Genomic DNA, 26,328 nt, shown 5'->3' on the forward strand with positions numbered 1-26,328 from the left:
ACATCTAAGCAGTATGTTCTTCATTGTTTCTAAAGCTGTCACCATAAATTCACCTGGCTGATATTATTGGATGATATTAAAAGAAAAAAAAAAGTTAAAATAACTCTTACTGTGGTTTAAAGTTGCAGTTTAAAATGGTATTCCTGCTGTGAGACGGAAGAGGTATGTGATTCTAATCAGATGTAAATGAAAATAATATATGGGATGTCAAATCCCACTTGATATAAAATGGAGCTGAAAACACAGCCTAGGCTCTCACAAGGACTAGTAGGCAGTCATTAACAGCATCTCCTCTTCCTCAACGTGAGGGATTTTGTGTCACTGCTGACTCATATTTGGAGCTGATAAGAGTCTGGGAAATACTGATCAATGAAGTTGTTGAAAACAATACAAGAACTTCTTATGTAAATTAGTATTCTGCAAGGATATTTCAGAGAAGTGTCAAAAGAAGACCGTCAATTTAGTGAAATCTGTTAAAGCAGTCAAATATACATTGTCAGTATCCAGTCCTATGTACAGTATTTTACTCCTTTTGCTATCGGAGAGAAGCCCTGGCTATCTATAAAAATATCTTCCATATACATGGAAGTTATGTCAGAAGGGTATGTTTGATATGTGTATTTTTCCTTTCCTCCTTGAAAAGGAGCTCTGTTGCCTGTGATTTCTCAGCTGGTCGAAGTGTCTACAAATGCCTTGGAAATAACTTGGCATTCTAGAACTAGCCGAGATCCAACGGAAGTGTGCGAGAACTTCTACCACAGTCTGTTTGCGTAGACGTTCCCATAAACATTCCTAATTTGAAGGCTAAGGAGTTAGTTTTCTGGCTGAGACCCTTCCATTGTAACCAGCCATCCCTACTGGCCCTCAGCTTGGGGAGGAGCAAGTTTCTGAACTAGCTTCTTTCCACTGACATGAAGCTTAGAAAGAGACTTGTAATAAATGGAATTTCCAAATGATCAGACTTTATTTAGGCTGTCAGGACACTTTCCCAGCCTCATGTAATCCCAGCAGTTGGCCTGGAACGTTCCTGGAGGTTTCTAATGATCCTTAATTGAATATTATCTCTCTAAAAGATCCTGCATCTCCGTATTCAGAATTCATTTCCAATGAGCCTATCATCTTATTTCAGTCCATGTTTTTCAGATATTATTTTTTTGCATATGCCTACTTAAAATTATCTAAATATCTTGAAGATCTTAGGATGCCCATGTAGTTGGAAAAGAATATATTTTATTTATTCTAATTCTGTTCTTAGCTTGACAAGCTTCCCCTTGCCGTATGATTTTGCACCCAGCAAACAGTTCATGCTATCCTCCATTATTCCAGTTCCATTGACAAATGGAAACTACAGGGAAAAAATACCTTACTCACAGCTTCCTAAATTAAGTTATTTTGTGTATTTCATCACATTATTTTTGTTTTACCCATTTTTTTCTCAAATTAAGTTCATGATGGGTAAAAAAATTAAAATAGCTTTTGCTTCTGTACTAAAATAAACATTACATTATTAAATGTATTTACAGTTTGAAATCTTAAGGGCAATAGGTACAAAATTATACGCTACAGAAATTACTTTTCAGCGTCATCATTAATATATAATTACATTTAATAAATTAAATTGCAAATTGAGGAAAAACCATTTAATTGCAAAGATGATGCTGATATCTGCTGTAGTATGTGAGCAGCAACAGCCACTTTTGAAAATCCTTTATGATCACTTCGAACTTGACTGCTTCTGTGCTACTGACAGTATATACCTAAACTGTGCTTTAGAAGTTTAATGTTTTTTTTCTTGCTGTTTGATGTCTAATCTGTGTTCGTTTTGGGGGAGAAAAGTTAAGCAAAAATAACTGTTATCGACAGAAATAATCTTGAGAGTCTCCAGTAGTACAAGGCTATAATTGGCCTTGTGAATGAAACAGTAAAATACCTACAGACTGCCCCCTTTAATGTAGGGCTTTTGGGTTTTGTTTAATAAGAGGTTGTATAGTGAGGAGATGTGGTCAAACATAGAGGAGAGTGGGATGGAGAACAGAGCATTGGACAGTGATGTCTGACTTGGAGAAGATGCTGCTGCTGGTTTGGGAATTCTTTGTTGACAGAGACCAGGGATTTTCCTCTCATCGTACCAAACAATGGTTTGAAAGAACTTCAAAGACACAGGCTCTTATGGATTAGTAAGTACAATAGGTTTGTTATGCTTCCCTGATAACCTACAAAAGGTAAAAGGGAAGACCTTAAGAACTGTTTGTTTTCTTATATTGGAAAAACATAGGATACAGAATATTTAATGGCTTTGCAAATAAGCTCTGTGTTTCTTGAGTTATTATTAAATGGCTTATTGTTGCCCTTATAAACTGCTTCATTTTATGCAACTGCATTTAAGCCTAATTAAAATTCTTTTGTGTTACAGCATGATTGAAATATGTGGACTATTGTCCCTTTTTTCCTTTGGGATAAGGCATAGCAATAGATGCTCCAAGGAGGAATTGATTTCATCTGTATCATAATACCAGAAAGATTGTTTTTTTGGTTTTGACTTAGGAGAGAGTTGAGAATAGGACATGACAAAGTATGCTCTGATTGCTTCAGAAGTGTCAGGCATAAATAAGAGTTTGAGTCGATATAGTTCTTATTCATTATTTATGCTACAAATCATTAGCTTCTGTGCAAAAAAAAAAACCAACAACAACTTCTAAAGAATGGCAGCTGAACAGAGTGGAGAGCAAAGCAAGTTTTGCTCCAGTCGTAGCAATTGGTCAGCTTTGTGCTGTGTGCTGGAACGCCAGAGCAGCTGAAGGACATCCCCATGGTTAGTACCAGTACAAACCGAACGCGTCTGGAGATAAGCTTGTCATTAGTAAGAGCTCAACAGAGTTTACTCTATTTGTCTAGTTAAGTCTGTCTTTCTCTTGTTACTTACGTACTTTCCTCTTAGGCAGTACATCTCTTTTCTATTTAACACGTAGGTTAGTTTTGACTCTCAGTGAAGTTTGGTCTTGACAGAAACCTGGGAGTTAGCATACAATTATTCCTCCACTCCCCTAAAAAACAATGACGTGACGGTGAATCTCTTCTAACAGAGCTAGCCTGTGACTTCTCACCCGTTTCTGAGAGCCAGGCTGACAGTCGTGTGTCTCACACTGGAGCCCCCCTGTAGCTTTACCCGGGTGGCTGCTGTTACCTGCCTCGCAGACTGCATCACTCACTGCAAGCTCAGCGAGAGCTTGAGGATATGTTTTGATGAGAAGACAGCAGAGCCGGTTAACAGCTTCTTGTTGAAAGGTGTAATTTCAGCAAGCTGATTCAGAACTTCAGCGGCAGTAAATGAACCAAGCAAAACCAGTGACTGCTGCTTCGGTGGTAGCAGGCAATTAGATTTACTCCGCTGCTCTCCCTGAATTGGAACCAGAGAAGAGAAGCCTCCAGTGATGATTTGTGTGAGCTGGGTCCCATTTGGAAAGGCAACACTCTCTGGATCTGCTGCGTTCTAAGAAAAAAGGCAACTTCCCTTATGCCATAATGCTTTTTAATCAAACTCTAGAAAATTGCTTTTGTTTCACCACGACCTCTCTCAGACCTCTAAATTGCAGGCCGTGTGATTCAGTATGCAAGGACCCGGCTTCTGGATGAAGGAAAAAACAACAGCAAACTAGGGCTATCTTAACTCGCAAATCAACAGGTTTGATACTGCTACGTATAATATTCCTTCTCCCTGAGGCCTGTTAAAGCCCTTCACATGTAAGGCTACGTTCAATTATGCAACGTGTATGCTTACCAGCTTTCAGTGATGTGTTCTGAGCTCGCTATTAGAGCAGCGGTAGGAATGAGAAAGAAGTCTGGAATGTTAAAATGACAGCCAAATGATAAGGTGCTTTTTTTTCCCCTCCCCCAAAAGTGAGATCGATTTTTATCTTTTTGAGCTCTTAAATGTATTTCTAAAGCAGAAATGAAACTTGAAGGATCAGTAGTTCTGATGCCATATCAATAACTTTGAGAGGAAAAAAAAACTTTTTAATTAAAACCCATGGAAGCATATTGACTGGAATCTAAGAGCATTTTCTCCCCTTTTTCCATTCAAGTTATGAGGTGATTAGATTAATTGCTAATTTCGCAGCTATTTCAAAAGAGACATCAATTAACTGTCTTTAGAATTGTCAAGACAGTTTAAAAACGCTCAATGCTGTTTTACAAATAAGTTTTTCTTACTAGTTCTTCTTATAAGTTGTTCAAATACAAAGTTTATTTTCTAAATGAAGGGAATTATTGCTTCCATTTACCCTTCAGATCTCCTCCGTTTGCTTTGTTTTTGAGATAAAATAATTAAGCATGCAATTTTGGGGGGAAACTATAAGGTATGCCGTAGTCTTTCTCTTTTTTTGACAGCTCTTGGCACCTTAATTTGAATGCGTAAAGGCAAGTGATTGCTCTTCAACACATTTTAATCAAAGTGTTACAACACACTGTGTCCTAATTGCCTAGGAAATTTTGAAAATTCATTTATTTTTGTGAACAATATGTGTAGCAGATTCCTTACCATATGGTTTAGTATAATACAGTTTGCAATAGAAAGGGAGAATGTGGGCATTAAAAAATTAACAAATAGGTGTAACTGCCTGGGCTGGAGCTCGAGAGGGCTTTTTGGCTAAAGAAGTATTGTTGTGAAACTCAACTCTCAGAGCTGCCAGGTCTGGACACCAGCTCTTAGTGGCAGTGTTTCCCTTTGGTCTGACGAAGAGGAGCTCAGGTGTGCTACCAGTAAGGTGACAAACGTTTGAGGAGAGGGATGTGTTGTGAGCGAGTTATTCTTCTGATAGAAACTTTGAGTTAGTTTGACCAAATCATAAATTTAATTTGGACTTTGTGCTGCTGTGTTTTGGGAAGTCTGTATGTTCTGATGTGATTATTGTTGTTTGCTGTACTTCCTTGAAAGTCAAGTCATCACAGGAACTGTGCTGCTTCTGGAATTTCTGGTGAAGGTTAAGAAATGAGCAGGAGTCCTGTAAATCGGAGATACAGGAGTTAAAGCAGCTGCAGAGCTCAAATATACAGCAAGGCTCTTTGGGGGACTCACTTCAAACATGCAGGAACAGACTGGTGGAGACTTTCCAACGCCTTTCTAATCACACGGAAATATTTAAAATAACTAAGATGTGTTTTCAGAATTCTTCTGTTGTTGTCATGTTATTGTTCTGTGTTTGTTCTTCAGATGCTGTTGTTGTCCTGCTGAAGGAGCAGCTGAAGTTGTTCTTTAAAAATTGAGAAGGTTCTTTTGGGGAAGGGAAACCTTCAAAATGTTACTGTGTTTTTTATGTATAATATAAAAGCACATAAGGAACAAAATCTAGATTCTGTACTTTTAGGAGAATATCTTTATTTAAAAAAAAAAACAATTTGGATTGAAGATAAAGAAGCAGGTGTGCTCTCACTTTCTGTGCCTGATTCTCTTTAGTCACTTTTTAGCAAAGACTTCTGTCTCTAGTCTTTATCAGTTAATTGTGCTTGGGTGTAAAAGTTTATGGATCCATCTAAAATGTGGTGCCAAAAATCTGGGATGTTCCATTTTGGTTTAATATGACTTAGCTGAGAGACAAATCTGTGTGTCATTTCATACTGAATTAAAACTATATAGAGAATTGCTAATTCAAGAGACTTCTGAAAATAGGTATTCTGAGTAATTTAGTATGCATTATTAGTTCTGAAGCTCCAAACAAATTTAAGTTTTTTTTTTTTTAAAAAAAGTGGAGAAGAACTTAGTCCCCTGAAAAGAGTTGTATGGGGGCTGATTTTTCTATTTAGTTTTACTTTTGTCTTGTACTTCCATAATTTAAATTTTATGTCAGATATCTAGCTATAATCAAATCTATTCCTTTGCTGTGAATTTTGAAGCACTTCATAGAAGCAATAAGAAGTTGACATTCTAATAAATTATAAATTAAAAAATAATCCAATTTTAACTTTTTTTAAACATTTTCATCTGAGTGGTGGTTTCATGTTACTTCAACAGCTCATTCTCAATGCGTAACTGTCAGAGTTGATAATGCAATGGTAATTGGTCCTTAACTAATACAGCTCAACAGAGCTTTATAGCAAGTGTCAATAAAATGCTGGTTGTGTGCATAAGAAAAAGTACTACACAAGCCATTTTCCATGTTAAAAATGAAAAAGTATGCCAGTGGGGGCTTGAGCATCCTTTAGTGAAGAAAAGTGACTTGGACAGATATCCCATTAAGTTAATTTTTCACTTCATTTGAACAGTTTCAGGTTTTTCTTGTTCTTAAATTGCTCTTTTTCAAATTATCTGCACTTCAAAGGAAGTCAAAGAGCTTTGCTAAACAGTAATTCTGTACCTCTACTGCCTTACTCTGCTGCTAAGCTTTGCTGGACTGATTTGAACATATAAGACCAAAAAAAACCCACAAAACACCCTTGTTTCCAGATTAGTCTTAAATGCTCACATTTGTTTGGTTTTTGATTTTGCTTAAATGTTATTGTCAAAGGAAATAGGATGTCAGGCTGGGATGGTGGGACAGAGGAAATGTGTTTTGGCTTCTGGGTAAGGAACTGAAGTCAGGGCTAAATCTATGTTCACTGTTTGCAAACCAATTTTGTCATTTGTTCATCGTGTTGCCTTTATAATCACGTAGCACAATGTTCAGGCTGCTCCTGCATCTTGCCATTAAGCGTGTGTGTAGTTTTGTACCCAGGGTTTTGCATGGTTGATGCAAAGTGGGTTTGCAGCTTTCCCAAAGGGGGTCCTGGATATCTTTATGTGAGGATAAAGTTTCGAACTGCCCCCTAATAGTGGCCCTAATAGTGGTGCTGGTAAGCTGTATTGTCAGATTCTCTTAAAGCTGACTTCTTGACTTTTTAATACTAATTAAGGTACCAACTGGTTGATAGGGAATGGCTGGAGGTTTAACAAAAATCATGCTCAGCTAGCCCATCAGACAGACTCTTGAGGCCAGAGCATGTTAAGTGTATGTTGGGATGCTGACAAATTTCGCTCTTAGTGTGTCATTGTGTTCAGAAACGTGTGAAATGAGAGGGCTGTTTACAGCACTGAGGGCTGGATGGTATTTGGGAGTTTGACCAATTCTCTTCAAATGGAAAGCTCATCTGATTTAATTTGTGCATGCAGTGTCATTCCTGTGCTTGGAACTGGGTAAATTTGGCTTTTGCCAAACTGTGTGCGATCAGGATGGGAAGGGGACCTCAGAAACAGGTTTTGAAACCCCTCAGTGAAGGTGTTTGGTAACAGAATGCATGCAAGGGATGTCTCTGTGCCTCATCATGTCACATGGTTTAGTTTTACAAAAAGTTAATTCTTTAGAGGGGATTAATGCCCATTGTCTTTGTTTTCTGTTATATCCGTGCCACTCCACTTAAAAAAATAAAAATAAAAATATCTAATGCCAGTAAAACATCCTCCAGAAATAAGCACAAACCTAACGCTGCCAGTTGCTGAAACTGAGATTGGAAGCTGATTGTTGATTTGAATTGCCTAACAGCTGAGGATGATTTTTTTTATTGGAAATCTGTCAGTAGCTACCATTACTAGAAATCTGTGGTTTTTATAATACTATCTCATTTTACTACTGGATTAATTTCAGTTCTCTGTCTGAGTCCTAATACATTATGGTACGAATTTCTGAGAACATGAGAATAATATCGAGGCAAATATACTGTTCTGGCCATTTGCAAATTTGTGCAGGGACCAAACATTTATGGTGGGGGAAAGCATTCAACATGGCAAAAAAGAGATGCCTGATATTATCCTTGTGATAAATCTGCTATATTTGGGTGAATTTTTAGATGCTTAGAATTGTATTTTTCAGAGCCGTGTTGATTCGGCATTAAACTCTACAAAGATTGTCCATATTGAAATCAGTGTGTCTGCTTACAGCTTCTTTGTGCCAAACAGACTAAGCATGCCCAGTTCCTTCTGTCTGGTTGGTGTTTTGTTTGTATTTTTTTTTAAGCTTCTGGTGACTAGCAGGTGGAAGAGGCTGAAGTGGAAAGGGAAATACAACCCCTTTTTTTTTTTTCTTATCAACACTAAGTTGCCTTTATCCTTTCCTCATCTCTAGATTTTCTGGTTAGAAATTAGGGTCAAAAGAGAACATCTGTTTCCTTAATTCATGCAAAATATAAATAAATCTGAGTCAGAGGTCTTCTTGCAGATGGAAACTAATGAACCTATGCTGAAATCAGATTGTAGCTTTATAGGCCCTTCTTGTAAGGTTTTTTAGCTGTTATTCTTTTTTTTTTTTTTTTTTTCCTGCAGACATTGTGGAACAAGCAAAACCAACTGTCTTCCACTTCCTGGCATATGCTATCATTTAGTTCTCTATTTATGTGCCAGTAGAAAGAACCCAAGTCTTCTAACTTCAAAAACAAAGTTAGTGTTAGGTTGAGCCCTTAGGAGCTGAGATTCCAATAAACTGATGGGTTTTGCTTGCACGTGGGCTCTGTGGAGCTGTGGCTTGCATCGTACTTGGCCCTGTAGTCAGTGCTCACGTGGAGGACCCGGAGGTCAGCACGCTGGGAAACGTGTGGGAACCCTGCTTTGTGAACACATTCTTACGTATGTTTAAGAGAAAATGTGTATGCATTCAGGTGGTAAGCTCTCTGCTCATCTGGTATGAGTGTTTACGCAGACTTTTTGCTTTGCAGATTTTTTTGGTCTTGCTGACTATGGCTTTAGAGTTGGTTTGTGGGTTGAAGTGAACAGTTGTGAGGTGGACAATGATTACAGCGTACAGCAATGGCTTTAATTAAGCAGGTTTCTAAGTATTCTGGAGAGGATGCAACCCTGTGTTGTTCTAAGGGATCGGAGCAGCTTTGGACTGGTGCAATTGCTTTATTTTTTTGTTTTATGATCATATATGGAACATGGTCTTTCAACAAGTGTTTTTGTTAAAAGTTTCTATTTTGTTTTAATTGTGTAGGACACCTGATGATCTCTCAAGGCAAATTGTGGCCCTGCAGCAAAGGGAGCTTGTGCTGAAAGAGCAGAACTCTACCATCACAAACAGGTAAGTGGTATCAGTGGATGTTGGGTAGCAAGACACTGCCACATTGAAGCATGTGGAAGGAAAACAAGGACTGCAGCTTATGGATTGTCTCTGGAATCTCTGGCTGTCTGGATTTCCCTGCTGTTCCTAAGAGCTTTCTGTGCTATCATTCTTTCCCACGTTGATTGAGAGTTTTCTGCTTACTTAAATCCTTGCAGGAAGCAAAAGATGAACTGTGGGAGGATGTGGTGAGGAGTTTATCCAGCTTTACTTTATGAGCTGAAGGGTTTGTAAGGAGAAGTAAGAAGCTTTCTCAGACCACCACATCTGGAAAGAGAACGTCACAGCAAAATGCGCAAATGAGCTTAGGGTGGGAAGGGAGTAAGAGCCCTGAGGACTGTGATCTGAGTAGTCAGAGGACTGGTTTGTGTAGATGGGGTGGATAACCATGGAAAACCTTGTTTATAGTTTTGGTGGCAAAGCACTGCGAGACTGTGGGAGGAGCAGTTGGTTTATAGAGTGGGAATATGTGTGGGAAACTGGAGGGTGTCTAAGCCCTTGCCCTGGTGTGCAAGTGAGTATCTCCTAGGGGAAACGAATTTGTCTGCCAGAGCTTTACTTTCCAGACTGCATTGGTTATACAGAGCATTTCTTAACACGCTTCCTTAGTGTGCCAGAAAGCACACTGGGATGCTTCTCATCCTCGGTGCACGTATTCTTGCTTTCCACAGTTTTATTTCCTCGCGTTAGGAACCTGCTGGCTGTTCCTGTTTAAAAACAATACCTCTGCCTTTCAAAAAGGTTCTTGGGCTGTTTCCATTGCCAAGGTGTTAGCTGCCTTGTCTAAGCAACAGAAGTGTGGAGAATTTCCACCTTCTCTGTAAATGTGTTGAATGTAAAGCATTCAAACACTGTGTAATTGAGCACTGGACAAGTGCTTTTATTTGTCTTGGGCTGCATTTGCTAATGTGTCTCCTGAGGTATGTGGTGGATTTTGGCTCAAGAGATGATCGCATTATGGACTCCGCCTTACTAATGATGGGCAGAATTCAAGCTGGGTGTTAAAAGCTTTGCGTGTGCTGCTGCTATTAACGGGGGTGTTTAGTCAGTTGTAAAATCGTTAGCCAAGTATAAGCTCCCCTGAGTGCAGCCAGCCGGATTGTTTTGTGGTTTCTGCTAAGAAGTTTAAGGGGGGAAAAAAAAACTACCTTTTTTTTAAAAGGCATTTCATATATTAAAAAATATACCAAGCAACCCCCCTCAAACTCTTAAATGATCAAACAAAAGAATTGTGGTAATATTTGAGTTACAGATCTCCCTCCCTCCCCCCGCAGTTGTCTTCTCACAGCCTGTCAGAGAAATGCTTCTTCTAAATTTATTAATGGCCAAAGGGAATCATCTGTTGAAAAAGCAGCCTTTTGGTAGTGCCTGTTCATGCTGGATGTAATTGTGCCAATTTAGTTTAAAAATAAAAACATGATTAAGATTACTTTTTGATTTCAAGTGAAATGGGCTGTAAAGCTGCTTAAATTAAAATTCTAACGTTTTCTTGATGAAACACTGTGTGTGTCATTTCCAAAAGTGATAATTTCAGCTTTCTTCTGTCACATACCTTATTCTGTCTTAAAAATGTAGGCAATAAGATACTTTTTTTTTTTTAAAACCTTTCATTACAGATGATTTGAAAGTTCCCAGGAGAAGGTCTTGAGTCTTTGGAAATAAAACCTTGTTAAAGAAGCAAATCTAATTTTCTGTTTTCCCTTGAATGACATCCAGATTCAGCTGATGGTCTTCTTTTATTTGTTTAATTGTGTTCAGAATGGTCTGGGTATTACAGTAACTTAGTGTGTGATCATAACTCCCTCTAGTGATTGAGCCCAGCAGTTATTCGCCTTTCTATTGTCTTCTCAGCTACAGCTTCTTTAGCCCTTAGTTCAAATCTGTTACATCTTCAGTCCTGATGGTGCTACGTGTGCCTTTATAAATAGCTGCTGGTTATGTGTGTTAAAGAGCTGTGTGCAGGACCAAGGCAAATAAACTTTGCTTATCCTAATAAGCTTTATTTTTTTCCATTAAAATTAATGGCTTGGTAGCTACTTGAGGAAATATTATCAGAAGCTGGCATCTGAGTTTATTTTTTGGCAATGAAGTGTGAATCACAGTTCTAGGTTGCTGCAGTGCAAAATTCAGTGTTTACTAGAAAATATTTGAGTGTGATGTTAAAGACAGTTAAGTGACTGTTCAGTCTGCCTTTGCTGCTCCCCTTCGAGCACTAGCACAGGGCAGGGATGAGGTTTCCAAGGCTTTATTAGTCAGCAGCCTCGCTTGCTGGTCATATAACCCTCTTCCCAAACGGCTGGTATTGAGACTGCGTGCACTGAATTTACTTCTGGTCATCAACAAGCTTTTAAACACAAGTGGAAGAGGACCTGGGAGGGTTTTTTGCAAGCTGGGTATTCTTTTGTCTTTCCACTGCAGTCGCCTTACTTCATTTTTATTCCCCATTCTGGTACCTTGCCTGCATTGTTCGGCGGCTGCGGTAGGTGTTTGCCAGCTTCTATTCACATCACAGCCTGATGAGCAGTCCTCATTTCTGTCTGGTGAGAGGAGATGCTTGGTGGTGAGGCTGGAGTTCATGGCTAATGTAGCCAAACATGGGCAGGACTTGACTTCAGAAAACAAGCCAGACGTGCAAAAGATGGCACAAGGGACCGGTTTGCTTGATAAGCTCCCCTCCATTGCTCCAGAACTAGAGACAGATATGTCACTCAGCTGCTTCGCAGCATACTTCAGGTGGTCTAGAGTGGAAGGTTATGGCATGCAGTCACACTGCTAGCAATGTTTTCCGAATGGCACATGGCTTCACTAAACAGGCTAAATTTATTTTGTCTCGTACTTCCAGTCTTGAGCTGCTTTCCTGTTGCTGCTATATACTATGTAGTGCCAGTTTCTGTTATTAAAAAAGCAGTAGAAGGTAATCACACCCCAAAAAGGCTTCATCATGACAAGTCAGCCTTTGTGTTGATATCTGTTTGTGTAACCTGTGCAATTGCCAGTGTCTCAAGGCCTCCTGGAGATCAAATGATGGTGCCTACCATATTTGCTGTATTACTCAGACTGGATGCTTTCAGACAGTGCCACAGGACTGAATTTCCTGAACAGTGAGTTTAAATCAATTTATTTTAACAGTGAGTGCTTCATGCTTGAGTTGTGTAGAACCCCTTGGAGCATGACGCTTTTTGCGTAGGGAGGAAAACCTTCCGTGGGGAAGGAGGAGAGAGAGGGTCGCCCTTTCACTGAAGATGTAAATAGCAGCAACTCACCTTCCTCTTCACAACTTCACTATTGCTGAGTAATGTCACTGAAAGTGCCATTAATAAAGTGGGATGGACCCTCACTGCTGTTTTGGAGTGTACCGCCGCAAGTCGTGTAAATAAAGTAAATTACACTTTTAGCAGTAACAGCGGGAAGTGTCCTGAAGCTCTGTAGAACACAGGTAACAATCCACAGGCTTAAAGGCTCAAGAGGAGATTGCTTTGGGCCACTTTGGTAGCATGAGGCATACCTACTCTTCTGCTCAGAAGAAGGTAAGGAAGGAAAGGTGTTTAAATAATGGGTCAGTTTAACCATGTAAATCACTGGTTTCAGCACATTTTTCCCCCAGAGTGTAAACGTTACAGGCATTGAAATATTTTTTCAGGAAGAGACCAGTAGTTGTAGCTTGTAATATGAAGTGTTGGCCAGGAGGTTTATAAGTGTTTGTCTTACAAAAAAAAAGGATGTGGTAGTTGCACAATTTTTTTCTGAAGTGGGAAAACTTGCATATTTATCTATCCTATCTCAGTATGTGTGTCTGTGGAAAGACTTCTGAAAATGATCATGGCAAAGCATTCTAGAATTTGAAATGTAGTGAAATTGAAATGTAGTGAAAACTTACTTCTCCTCAGTGTTGTCCTCTGAAGTAGCTAACCATGAAGGAGTGACACTGCTTACAGCTGGATCTTCGATTCAACTCTGAAAGGCAGGCTATGAAAATGTGCTCTTTGGCTAAAGGTCCTTCCCAAAGTGATAATTTCTTTTTTGCTTTCGTTCTTGTTGTTCATGGGAAATACTGATGTTGGGCTGTTAAGGTATCTTGTGGAAGTCAAACACAAGGAAATGTGAAGTTAGTACCTCAAACAGAATAAAGGATACCTGAAGGAAGAGAGAGAAGCAATAAATCTTTGATCCTAATGTTGGGATCTTACAGCTGATAGTTCATTCCTGTCACCTAGCATGAGAAAGCCAGCCTAAGTTTTGACATACAGTTTTGTATGTGAAAAGGGATAGTTAGAATGTGTTTGAAAGGAATTTTCCTCCTCCAAGTGCTCACAGATTTCTCTTAAGAGATATGACTGTTTACACCTTTATTCATATAAATAGCATAAAGCTGACTTACCCAAACAACCTACTGTGTGTATTATCACTTACAAATGAAATAAAAACCTGAACCATTGAAGGCTGCGGAACATAGATTGCAAACTGAACAGAAAATGTTTCTGAGTGAGGCAGCAGGGATTTTTTCCAAGAAAAAAACACACACACAATGAATGAGTAATAATAAGAATGGAGCCATCCATCTCTGTAAGTGCTGTTAGCTCAGAAGTGTTGTAAATCCATTGCCCATCTTCTTTTCCTTGGGTGTCCCAAGAAGCGTCAGTCACAAATATAAATAGAGCCTGTCAGACTTCCTCCTGTAATCTTCTGGAAAGTTGGACAGAAGTTTAATTACAGTGAAATGTCTTTTATCTGGCAGAGAGAGAAGTGCTGTTTTTTTGATATGCTTTATGAGTTATTTTGTGATCAAAAGAAGCACTTAATGTCTCATAGAGGACAACGTAGAGATTTTTTTCTCTCTTATGCAACTATATGGCACATTGCACCCTAATTTATCTGTGGAAGTGTATGTGTACCTAATACCAGAAAAATGTTTATTCTTCTCTATTGCTTTGGGGCAATATTAACTGCTGGCAGGTTCTGCATTCGTTTATAGAGTAATATTATAAAGAAATGACTAGTAGGTATTGCCTTTTCTTTCCTTCAGAATTGTTCTGTCTTGCATTTTTATACCAGAAAGTAGTTGGTAGTGTCCCATTAAGTGACCCATGTACTCTTTCCAAATAAACGTATTCAAACAGTAAGCTTCCAGGCAACATCTGGTTATTCATAATGATAATTCAGTGGATATAAAGCTTTTCTGATTTTTCTTCCATCGTACAATAGTTAGTTCCTAGTAGAAAATAGGAAGACAAAAAATAATTTAGTCAAGACATTGACTTTTGCTTCCAATTCTAAAAACATGGGATTTTGCCCAGACCTTTGCTTTTCATGGTTGTGCCATTTTTAGCCTGATTTCCTGAGGAAGTGAGGCTTATTACTGCGCTTTGTATGTGTATGTAGATGAGATTGTCTGTGCCTACCCTACACTTTTGAACTTGCTAGTTGTCTTCTGTCATGTTTGGCAGATGGTACAGGTCTCAAAAAAAATAAATTCCAGCAAGTTCAATGAAAACAGGTATCCAGCTACAACTGAGACATCTTTGTGCAATGTGAGGTCATCCCCTGTTGGGTATCAGAGCCCTGCAAGCAAAAGACTATTAAATATCACATTGACAGAAGGGCTCCTGTCTGAGATTGTGTGTCCTTAGCTCCTGCTCACTCAGCCTTGAGACTGACCGTGAGCGAGCACTGTTCTCATGCCACAGCAGCATCACCATCTGCAATTTCTGCTATACCAAATTCTCCAGAGGTTTGTGGCCTTTTGTAGTACAGGTCTGGATGTTGTTTTCATGCTGTTGGTATGGAAAATGGAAGCATATTGGGGTCAGTATTCACCATTGGAGAGAGAAGTCCCCAGGAAAGCAGGCAGTTTTAGTTCTGGAACTCTTCATAGAAGAGTCTCTTGTTCTGCGGAAAAGGAAGTATATAGAGAAAGCCTAAAGAACAGACTCCAGGGGACAGATATAGCTATAATTCTACCATGCTTTCAGCCTGGAGCTCTGTGGAGACTGTTATCTTCCCTTATATTTGACTATACTTCCTGGAGACCAGAAAGTTCAAGGAAGACCAGTGGAATGCCTCTGTTCAGTGCTCTGATCACTCTTACAAATTGCAGAAGCTATTTACCTGTGTTCCTGTGCTTTCGTTTTCTTGTTTTCTCTTGCTCCAGGGTTGTAATTGACCCTTTGTGTTTATACTAGCATCCCTGTTGTTTGTGTATCTTTTTATTACTAGAATGAATGGCAACTTTTACTTGCTAGTGCTCCTGTGGAGATGCCCATTAAACGTTCCCTTGGGTGTTCAGGTAACAGTATATATTATCTGACCAGAGAAATGTGTAAAATGTAAACCGTTAATTTGATAGAAAGCATAGACTATTGTTGATGGTATGTTGTATAGCAGATAGTCCATGTTTCAACACTGAGCTGCATTGTAAAAGTTTGTGAAGGAGCCTGCCTATCATTTCTTTTATGTGAGGCACACCTATGCTATAAATCACTTACGTGAGAGTAAAATTCCTAAAATCCTAGCTGAAATAAACGTACGTTAATACCAGTTTACATTTCTCAGAAACTATGGATATTTAGAATTATTGAAGTAATTTGAAGTCAAGACTTACTATACATCTTCATTATTTGTATTCTTTTTAGCAGAGAGGTGCTATGATCAAACTAACGATTTACATGAGGCTGATAGGGCAAAGGATGAATACCCCACATCCGTGTTATGTTTGTGATGCAAGCACAAAGGGAGAAATTATAATCTCAGCTATGCAGTAGGCAGCATTACAAAAGTACTTTACTTTGAAGCCAGTAGTACTGCGTGAAGTCTTCAATTCATCCTGTCACCATGCTTTGTACAGAGCTTTGGGAACTGCAGTACTTTAAAATTCTAGTGCTCAGGGATTTGTCTTTTCTGACTCATTGCAAAGGCAATAAGGTCTTGAAAAATTTGTGAGTTGGAAAAGAGGAAGGCCCTTCAGTTTGCCAGTCTCTTCAAAATCAGTCTTGAAGTCAGAAGTCCTGTGGACACAGTAGACGGATGTGGCCTGAGAAGTCTAAATTTAGTTTCTGGAGAAGATTTGCTTGCTTGGGTTCTGTTGGGTAGTTTAATACAGTGACCTGAGTTTCTCATATTCTCACATTCAGATCCAGAAGAACATGTGAACAAAAACAAACTTATCTCTACTCCGTATGGCCTGTCTAGTCTGTACCCCTTAATTTTTTTTAAGGTAACTGAAATACATTAATTCCTATCTATCTGTACCTGTTAAGATTTTATTCCATTTTTTCTCTCCTAAAAGCACATCATGTGCATTATTATTTCTTTCCGTATAGTATTTTGAAATCATAGTACCTGTCCATTTGTGTTTTTTGGCAAGTTACCAACAAACAAACAAGATTGTGAGTAACAGTTTTTTTTTCTGTCAATTTTTGTTGCTACAACTGCATTATAGCTTTTTTGAGTAGTCAAGCCAGAGAGGGATTGATGGCAGAATGCAGAATGAATTTTCTGATGTACCTGAATATCCCCTGTTGCTGTAAAAACAGGGGTATCAAAGACTGGATTTTTTAAAAAGTATTTTAGGACATTGTTTATTTTAAACAGATTGATAGCTCCCCAATGCTTTGGGGAGAGTAGGTAATAGCCAGAATACACTGAGGTATTTTACAGGGGTAAATGTGAATTCCCTAGGTTTCTGTAGCTGCTGTGAAGTAGGGTCTGTTCAAATACTATACAAAATACTGTTAAGTCTAAAAATACTGTCTTGGCTGGGATGTCTCAATCAGTTGATTGTATCTGCATGTAAACTTTGTTCAGCTCTGCAGCTAATTGCTTGTTTAACAATTTCTCTTCCGGATCACGTCAGCTCTACTGCATGACTTCTTCAGACTACTGTTATTGATATTTTCATTATGTGTTTTCATTTTAATATTCTGTATGCTTGTATGGATATGCCAACGTGTGGACCATGGTGTGATATGGTAAATGGAGGAAATGCTGCTGGTGGGGGGAGGGCATTTTAGTTATGAATATTTTTCCTAATACGCAAGTTTTATCATTTGTACAAAAGACATGAAGCTTGAAGAGTTTAATCAAAAAAAAAAAGCTGCCTTGTCTTTTTTTGCTGTGTAAGGCAAAAAAAAAAGCACCCAAAAACTTGTCATAAATTAGTCAAACCCACCACCACCAAAAAGCAGCTTTCTTTTGCAGCTCTGAAAGTTAAATGACTAATGTGCATAATTTATTTGAGCATCTGTGCTAAAAACTTGCATACCAAGTTTTAGTTCAATGTGATCAACAATGGCGAAAATTAGGATTTATCATGGAAATGCTGACGGATGTGAACATGTGTAGGCTAAACCGGTGCCTGACAAACCTTCTTATTGTGGGATGCTAATGGTGAAACACATTTTTTTTTTTTTCTGCTGTAATTGCATTTCAACCCCCCCCGTCTGCTTAATTTTCTCCTTTTCAGATTCGGTGGGTTTAGTTGCACTTCCTATTCGGATGCTTGTATTTTTCTGGAGTCTGCATAAAACCTCCCGAGTTGGCCTGTGGTGTTTGGAAGGGGAAGGCTCCCTCAGCAACACGGGCGAGGCATGGCCGCCTGCACTGAGGGGCTGCCGACACAAGATGGCGCCGGCATCCTTGGCAGCTGCATCCCCCCCCCCCACCCCGGACAGCCAGGCTGCTGTCACCGGGATTATAAATTCTGGAGCCAATTAGCTTAAAAAATGTTACAAGTGAAAGGAAAGAAACGACAAGCTGCAGGATGTCTTGATGTGAATGTGCCCGTTTCCAAAACTCTGCCTCTGAAGAGTGCAGATGCCGCCTGTTACTACGGCGCTGCTGCAGCTTTCGTCGAAGCCTCGGATGCTTTTGAGGCATCTGGATAAGGAAGGAGTAGTTGGGTTGGTGGAACTGAGCACAGGGAAATGAAGAAAGGCCTTCGTAGGAAACTATGCTGATGACATAAGGCCTGCTGCTAAGCACCAGAGAGATCCTGACAGGGTGTTGGAGCCTCCATAGTGTCTCTTTGTTTCCCCATCCTTGTCCACAGGCTGTCGTGTTGAAGCAAATAAATTTCGTGTGTGGGTTTTGTTTTGTGACTCCAAAAGTCAGGCGGGTTGCTTTGCTATTGCATGGGCAGCACAGAGGAGGAATGTTTCTCTCAGTTCATCAATTCCTCTCCCTCTGTCTCAATGCCATAGTCAGGCTGTTCTCCGGCAACAGCAGTGCTGCCATGCTCTGGTGTTGGAAGAAATCCTGACAGCTCCTTGGTGCAGGCATGGTTTGGCAGGAACCCGTTGCTCCTTACAAAGGAGTTGGGGTAGAGTTGGAAAGAAAGGTCATTTTATCCAGGCCCATGTGACAATCTCATGTTCTGTAATTTCAATGTTTTATTTGTTCTCTACCTGCTTCTCCCTCTAATTCATTCAGAAACTTACTGTTTCTTGTTCTTTTCCTTTCTTTCTAAATTTGTCTATAGGTATAAGGGGGAAAAAAAGGCTTTATAAAGCAGTCAGTGCAGTCTCTGGGAGGAAGGAAAAAAAACCACAAGGATAAGCAGAGACTCCTAGTGTCCCTGACCATGATGGAACCCATGTTTCATCCCACGTGCCTTCTCTGTTTTTAACCAAAGGTTGGCATCTGGTTCAGTTATTTTGTTGGTGGTGACTCGGTGTTTTTTTCACTTTGGCCATACCAGAAAAATGGTCAGAGGATCTGCCATTTAGAGGCTGGGTGGTTGGTCAGAAGTCTTAGACATAGTGCTTTGAAAGAGTTCAGAATGGTGTTCTAGCAAGATGTAATTTCCTTTGTCATATTTTATGTATGTACTGTTTTTTTTACATATTTTCAATATTTAAAACAACATTCACATATTCATAAGTTTTAAAATATGTTCTGACTGTTAAGATGTGGAAATTAGTTTAAAACAAAACAAAAACAACAAAACCCTCAACTTTTCTTTTATCCAAGCAATAGAAATCAAATTCTTATGAGTGAAATAACCACTGAAGAGGCTTTCTGTTTCTCAGCCAGAAAAAGCTTTTGAAATATTTATGGAAATAAACCAAAATGTGTCCCTTTCTGGCTGTACAAATAAGGGATTATCAGATCTAGCCTATGGCAGTTGCACTGCAGAGAGTCCAAAGTATATAATACCAATAAAAGAGTGTATGTTTAAAAAAAAAAAAAAAGCCTTGTTCTTTTTGCTCTTAAACGAGACTCTACTGACAAAATACTGCATATCCATGTATTATGCTAATGAAAAAAATAATTCCTATTTTCTTGCACCTTGCAATGGAGGTAAAAATTGTCACCAAGGCAATGCACTAATTGATTTTTGGAAACCAAATGTATCATTTATGGTGATGCATCTTTATCTACTAAAAGAGCCAGACTGCAGTCACTTTCTCTTGTAGCTGGAGCACAGAGCAGTGCTGTTTGCATCCCCTTTAGCAGAAAGAATCTCAGTCCTGTGACATCAAGGATATAATTGCAACACAGGTTATCTGGCTGCATCACCCTCCCAATTTATTGAGTGAACTTGCTCATCTGGGTCTTATGCCTTGGTTTTTCATTCTGTGAGTCTTGTACTGGTGTCAGAATTGGAGCTGGTTGAAGGCAGAGTGCATTTTGATCATTCAGAGAAGAATCAGCAAAGCAAGGTTTGTAGGGAGAAGTAATACCTTTTATTAGACCAACTGATAGGATTAGAAAAAAGACATGTTTTTGGGCCCACAGCCAATACTCAGATCTGAGGTAGAAGCAGAAGCCTTCAAGCTAAATACATGTTGAGAACAATTGCTCTGAGTTTGACTTGATTAATCAATTAGACAATTTGAGAGAGAAGGTAGTGGGCACGTGTAGAACTGGGGGGATGTCTGAAGAGATGAAAAGGGTGTTAGTATCTGTGAGAAACACCCTAAATTGTTCTGATATATGACCAGAGTTTGGGTACTTTTTGGATACCTTAAGAACACAAATGATTAATAGTATGAACTTCTTCCATATTAGAAACAGATTACATTAGAAGCAGATACAGTGTGGGTCATGTTTTTGCTGGAGGCGTATACCAATAAGTACTGCGATTCATTGACTCAGCACTAATATGCCAGACTTGCAATTAAGGGGCTAGAACTTCAATTTTATATTAACCAAAAATACTATTTTGTATACTGTCAATAAAATCATTTTATCGTATTGTTTGACTTATCTCCTCTGGGCAGTCAGCTGCAGCAGCAAGTCTGAACCTGCCGTTACAATGACTGTTGAATGAGTTTTGCTTCATTTGTTGAAGCGTGTTTAGGATGAAGTATGTTTTCTGAGATGTGGCATTTCTGCTTCTGGTGCTTGTGAGTACTGCGGGCTCTGCTGATGCTGGAAAAGGCCAGCTATTGATACCTGGTGGTGCGGGGTGTTGGTGCTTGTGGCTAAAATCTGCTTTCAGTTTTGAATAACCACTTGGACTTAACAGGACAGGATACAGTGTCTTGTTTCTTCTATTAAATAGGACACAGTTTACAGGGAAAAAGATGTGCACCTGCTGGTGTGTTACCCGGTATCGTTATGTAGTACAGTGCGCAGCTATGGGTGGGGTGGCTCTAACTTGCCTATTTGATAGTAACATTATGTGTTGTGGTAGTACATCATACATGAATGAGAGATTAGGTAAGGTAGGATGAAACAGAGAGCAATCTGAAAATCATGTTCCAACTCAGTCTCCTACAGGAAAGGGGTGGAGTGTGAAGTGAAGAGAGAAGGTATGTCATTACTGCAAACCAGCTGCAGCTGGGCAAAACAATATACGAGAGATGAGTAAATCATCAATATTTCAGATCGCTACTTGTATAAAGAAATTTTAGAAAGCAAGAAGGAAAACCTGACGAAACAATGCAGAGGAGCAAGTCTCTGTTAATGTCCCTTGAGTCCCTAGTAGGCAGGAGAAAAGGTGGTTTGAATTTTAAATTGATTTAAATTTCTTTTGATTTTGTAGTCCTTGACTGTTCTGTGTGTGTTGTCCCTGGAAAGTGACCAGAGGATGTTTAAGACTCCCTTACTGTTATACTTGGCTAATTTTATTGTTCTCCTATATTTTCTAGCTGTAAGTGTTGCAGACTTTATTACATTTAAACTGGTTTTAATATAGTAGGCCATAAAATCTAAGAAACAAGAGGTAGTGTCCACTGCAGGGATGGTTTTTAATGCACAGAAGATGTTTGGAAGTCACTGAAAAGCTTAAACTGAAACTCTAGGATCATCTGCTTAGTGAAGACAGTTCAGAAATAAAATATATACATATATATTTCTTAAAAGAAAACTTGTCATGGCTGAGAATGAATTTCATTGTTTAAAAAAAGTTATCCTTTTCCTTTCATCTGAGTAGATCTTTATGCTTTTAAGGCCTCAACCCAAATCTGAAGAAGAAGGGAAGCTCTATTTCTTTTCATGAAAAGGTTCAGCAAGTTCTTGTGTGCAGCTATATGATGTACATTATATATATGTATATTACATGGTATAGCTGAGACCCTTCATAGTTGACTGCTCATTTTTAACCAAGAGCTATGAATGGACCTGTCTCTATAAACTCTGAGCTAGGGGAGGAACAAGCAAGCAATCTGTAGATCAGGGTCTCTGTCCAACCCAGGATGGGATTACTAATGTGGAGACTATGAGCACTTCTAGTTTTTCTACTAATTGCAATTAGTTTTTCTGCAACTCATGATCTGTTTTGTTTTTTTTAAGATTTCATACATCTGCTTTCAGGAAGTCGATTACCTCTCCTGCATTTTAAAGCTAAAATAGCTTGGGAAGGCAGACAGTTATTCGAGTATGCTTTCATGGATATATTTGACATTTCTTAACTGTTGAATATTGGCTTTGAAACTTCCTCCAGAGAGTGGAAAGCTTGGTCTTGGAGATCTGCACGTGGGTCAGAACTTCATTTAATACCTATTGGCATTAAAACTGTTTAAAAACTGGTGCTTGTGGCGGTGTCTGTTAGTTCTATTCACTGATTTCATCACAGCTTACTGGGTATTAAGTGTTCTTGTGAAATGTTTGTTGATTTCTGTGAGTGTCAGCTTCTAGCTCCTCTGTCACAAACCTTTATCTCTTAGCAGCCACTTCATACTAAGCTGTGCATTCTGCACAGAAACTGAGAACCGTGGAGGAAACAGGGATTGATCAAGCCTAATTTGGAGCCTTTTCCATATCAGAATGGAGATTATTTGAGTTGCTGCTTCTGTTTAGAAAGCAGAAAACCAAACAACGCAACTTAGACCGTCAAAATTTATTAAACCAACACCCTTCAATGGCAGTTGGTTAGCGCAGGTTTTAATACTGAAATTTCATTATTCTGCAAGTTGTTTGTGAACAGGCAATTTAAGCTTATGCTGTTTTTCTAAAATGGCATGGAGCTGCTTAAAACTTGGTGCCGATGGAAGCGCAGTTAGTGTGTTGGAATCCTCTGTCCACAAACCTTAAGCCTCAGAGTAAAATTTAATGACTTTACAGGCTGCCAGTAATCTCCACGATAAATAAAGGCCCGCTTTTTGTTTGTGCAAATGATTTAATTGTCATATAACTTGGACAAAGGACTTCACTAAGTACATTTATTTCAATAATTGTATTATTGCATCCTTTTAATCATCCTGGGAACCAGCTCAGATTTGTTGTGGAGTATGCCGTTTTATTAAGGTTCTTCCCCATTAGTGCAAGGGCTAGTAACTTACTGTGAAAATTGGTTCTGAAATTTTGAAAATCCACATCCATGATCCAGTAATTTAGAAAAAAAAATGTTGTTTTGTAAGACTTTTAATAACTGTATCCTACTTTTACTCATATTGTGTAGATTGTTTTTTTAAAGAAAATACAACACTTTCTTGGAAGAAAAAAACCACAAAGACTTAACTTCTTTCACAGTATTTTGAGCAATCTTACACATGCAAGCATTTATGTTTCTAGTCTTATATTGAAGCTACGTTTAAAATAGAGGATGGTAGGCTTACGTGTCTTGATAGACTTGTCTCTAAACAGTTCCATAATTTAGAAGGAATTCTCCTTCTAAATTATCACAAAGGAAAGTCAAAATCTCTTTTTCTAATATTGTGTGACTTTTGAATTCGAGCAGCATCCTGTCCAGCCAGCAGTAAGGTCTGGTGCGCTTCCCACCTTACACAGCTGTGCTTCTGGAATACCTCTGTGTGCAATGGTAGGCTCTGCTAAGCAGAAAACTATCATGAATTGGAGAGGAGTCACAAATCTCTTCATCTGGAAATGAATCCAGCACTCAGATTCTTACCTTTTCCTCTTGGACCCCTAACATTGTCCCCTGGAAAGGAGAAATGAGGCTTGAGTTAAGCCCAGGTATGTATAAAAGGTACTAAAATAATGTCTTTGGCAGCATGTATTTTGGCAAGATGAGTTAATGTATTTTACTGCTCCACAGTCAGAGATTTCACTCAGGCTCTTTTCATCCTTGTCTTTAATTTTTAAAATTTCATTTTTCTCTTTTTCTTGTTCCTTTTTTTTTGCCCTTTTGTTTTTTTTTTTTAGCTGCAATATGTTATATGATCTTTTTTGAAATAAACTGTTCTATATAGAAATTATCAGCAGGGAGACCATTGGATGACACGTAGCATTCGTTTCTCTGCTGCACTGGGTAATGATTTGCAGGTTACAGAAGCAGGAGATTAAAATTCTGGTGAGAGGATTTGCCCCCTTCCTCACTCAGCAAGGCCCCTGTGCCAGGGCTCAATCACTTCCTCTGAAGCAGCAGGAGCAGAGGTAATGTGATACTGTGGTCATTCAATCAGAGGTAGCAATGCTTTAATCTCTTCTGTTCTGTCTGATAAATGCTTTCTTCTTTGTTATGAATTGCAGATCTCTAGTGTTCCTATTGTTGCAGGGATTGGGGAAGAAAAGAGATCATCCTGTCCAGTTAAGTGTTCAGTGATGATGCATTCCTTTATTCCCAGAGATACTTTGCAATTTAGTTAAAGTGCAGTTTTGGAAGGGCAGAAAAAGCATAGGAGAGAAGGTGGGACCGTCTGGTAAATCACACCACTGTTTGTAATTCTCCTAAGACAACGACAACTTGTATTCAGTGAGTGACTTTGCTTTTCAAAAGCACGCTGTGAGATTAGAGCAGTTTCTGCTTCAGCGTGTGGTCTTTGCTGTGAATAGTCAGGATGCTCCATGTTAATTTGGAAGATGAACTTCTGATCTGTGCAGCCACTTCCTTTGTTGAGTGAGCCGCAGGAAAGTGAAGCTGTGGTCGGATCTGATGCCAAGTGTGGCTGGAGAGCTGGGGCAGCTCCGTGAGCCATCCCTGATTTTGACCTATTTGTTCCTCTTCATTGCAGCAGTTGCACAAAAATGCAACGGATGAGTATCGACTTTGCTGCTTTATTTTGCTCCTTTTGCTATATTGACATGAGTTAATAGGGCAGAAGCAGAAGACAGACGGGGTACAAACTAGAAAGAGATTTTATGTCAATAGGGACTGTAAGATAAGAAATACAGCATTAAGGGTGAGCACACAAGAGAGTTAAGAGCTAGCCAAATCACTCGATGTGCCTACAAGAGATAGACAGTGGCCCAGAGCCATAAACCATTTTTCGATGGAAATACGTTTTCTTGTTTTGTGTGACATATTCTGTGATGCTAGTCATTGGATTTTTCTGAGTTCTGTCAAATTGCTGAAACATTGAGTTTGCTGAGTTTTGTAGTGCTGTTAGTGTTTCATAGTGTTGGCTTTGAGTTTCTGCTTGATTAGTTGATCATATCGTTAAAGGAGAGAGCCTTCCGTTTTTAATAATTGTACTAGGTCCATATGTTCCATTGATTCGGCCATCTAAAAAGTGGAAATGAGTGTTTCAAGTGAAATTTAAGCTTGAAGGCGATTGCAAATAGACGGCAGAACAGATTTCGGGTGAGTAATAATAGCTCACCAAGACCCAGAAGGACGTAGATCATTTAAGCTACTTAATAAATGGAGTGCATACTAGAGAATTTTAAAACAGTTTAGTGAGTAAGGAGCCCATTGGAAAGACATTCTGCCTGTATACCCAGATGAAGAAAAACATTTTAGGTGTTCTGGTGCTCACTGGTTCAAAAAAATCATTCTGGTAGGTAGCGGTAGCTTCAAAAGGTAAAGAAATACTCTCATTGGTATCGAGAAACGATTTGAAAGTCTGGGGAAGAAAAAAAGAAAAAGTGATGTACCACTGCTGTACAGTGCATTGTTGGATCCTCACTTAGCATGTTGCTGAATTATAGAAAAGATACTGCCCTGGGCGAGAAGCAGCCCTGGATAATAAATTACAGCAGGTGTTTGGAAACCAGCTAAATATATGTTCAGTGGAAGATGAAAGGAGACTCTTAGTATCTCTTGTAATTACGGAAGAGATTACTAGTGCTGCTGGCAAAGTTATTTAGACAGGTTGACAATTAAAAAATGAGTAGTTTAGTTAAATGTTGGAAAGATAGAAGTGAATGTGAGTGCTTAGACCAGGTTAGATTATGCACGGATGTGTGCTGTAAGTATGGGGGAAAAAAATGAAAGGGATAGGTAGAGGCCTGTTTACTTGTCCAAGTCTTCAGTTAGCTTCTGTTTGAGAACTGTTTTTTTATGAGAAGGATGTTTTGTTATTTTTGTTCAGTTAGTATTTGTGGCATTTTAGTTCAATGTTCATTGAAAATGAGCACTGCATGTATTTCTAAAGGAGCACTGCCTAGCTGGGCTCATAAAGCTCTTCTGGTTTTGCACTGGACCTAGGCAGAACTAGGACAACGAATAAGTGTCACCCAGTGCATGGCAGGCCAAAATATTAAGCCATGCTACCGACTACTAGTGATGTAAGCCAGAGAGTTCCCTGCAGAAAACACTTTATTTTGAGCGTTTGTGACCTCAAAAGGGAAACAAAGGTAACCTTTTTTTTCCTGCTTTGGGTCTCATTTGTTCTTTGGGTCAAAACCTCTGTCACTAAACATACAATGTATGAGTTTCTGCCTGGTTGGGATGGAGATAAGAAATCCACTGGTGATGAACAAAGTTACCTAGGTGTGTGTCTGTCTTGGTGAGGATCCATCTGCCACTGAATTTGAAATGAGATCCTGGCAAGTTGGACTAAAGTCTTTTTTGGCAGTTACTTATCTTTTGCGGTTGCCTTTTGTCTTTGGGAAGTATTTACTGCTCCTAGAAAAACAGCATGTGGAAGTAGCTTAAAAAAAAAAAGGAGGAAAAAAAAGGAAAGAGGAT

The 26,328-nt window shown here is 39.0% G+C and overlaps 1 protein-coding gene across 5 annotated transcripts in view; it reads left to right on the forward strand.

Annotated features, from left to right (window-relative positions):
- Positions 1-26,328, forward strand: part of MAD1L1 (mitotic arrest deficient 1 like 1) — a 353,458-nt gene that overhangs the window by 29,510 nt on the left and 297,620 nt on the right. For 4 of the 5 annotated variants that reach the window (XM_083800613.1, XM_083800616.1, XM_083800617.1 and 1 more), the window contains exon 10: positions 8,952-9,038. The exons of the other annotated variant lie outside the window; for it this stretch is intronic. In XM_083800613.1, coding sequence (XP_083656739.1) covers positions 8,952-9,038 — 87 coding nt within the window. The remainder of the gene's footprint in view (positions 1-8,951; positions 9,039-26,328) is intronic. 5 annotated transcript variants of the gene reach the window in all.

This window comes from Anser anser (genome assembly GCF_964211835.1).
Source record: "Anser anser genome assembly, chromosome: 15".
Lineage (NCBI taxonomy): Eukaryota > Metazoa > Chordata > Aves > Anseriformes > Anatidae > Anser > Anser anser.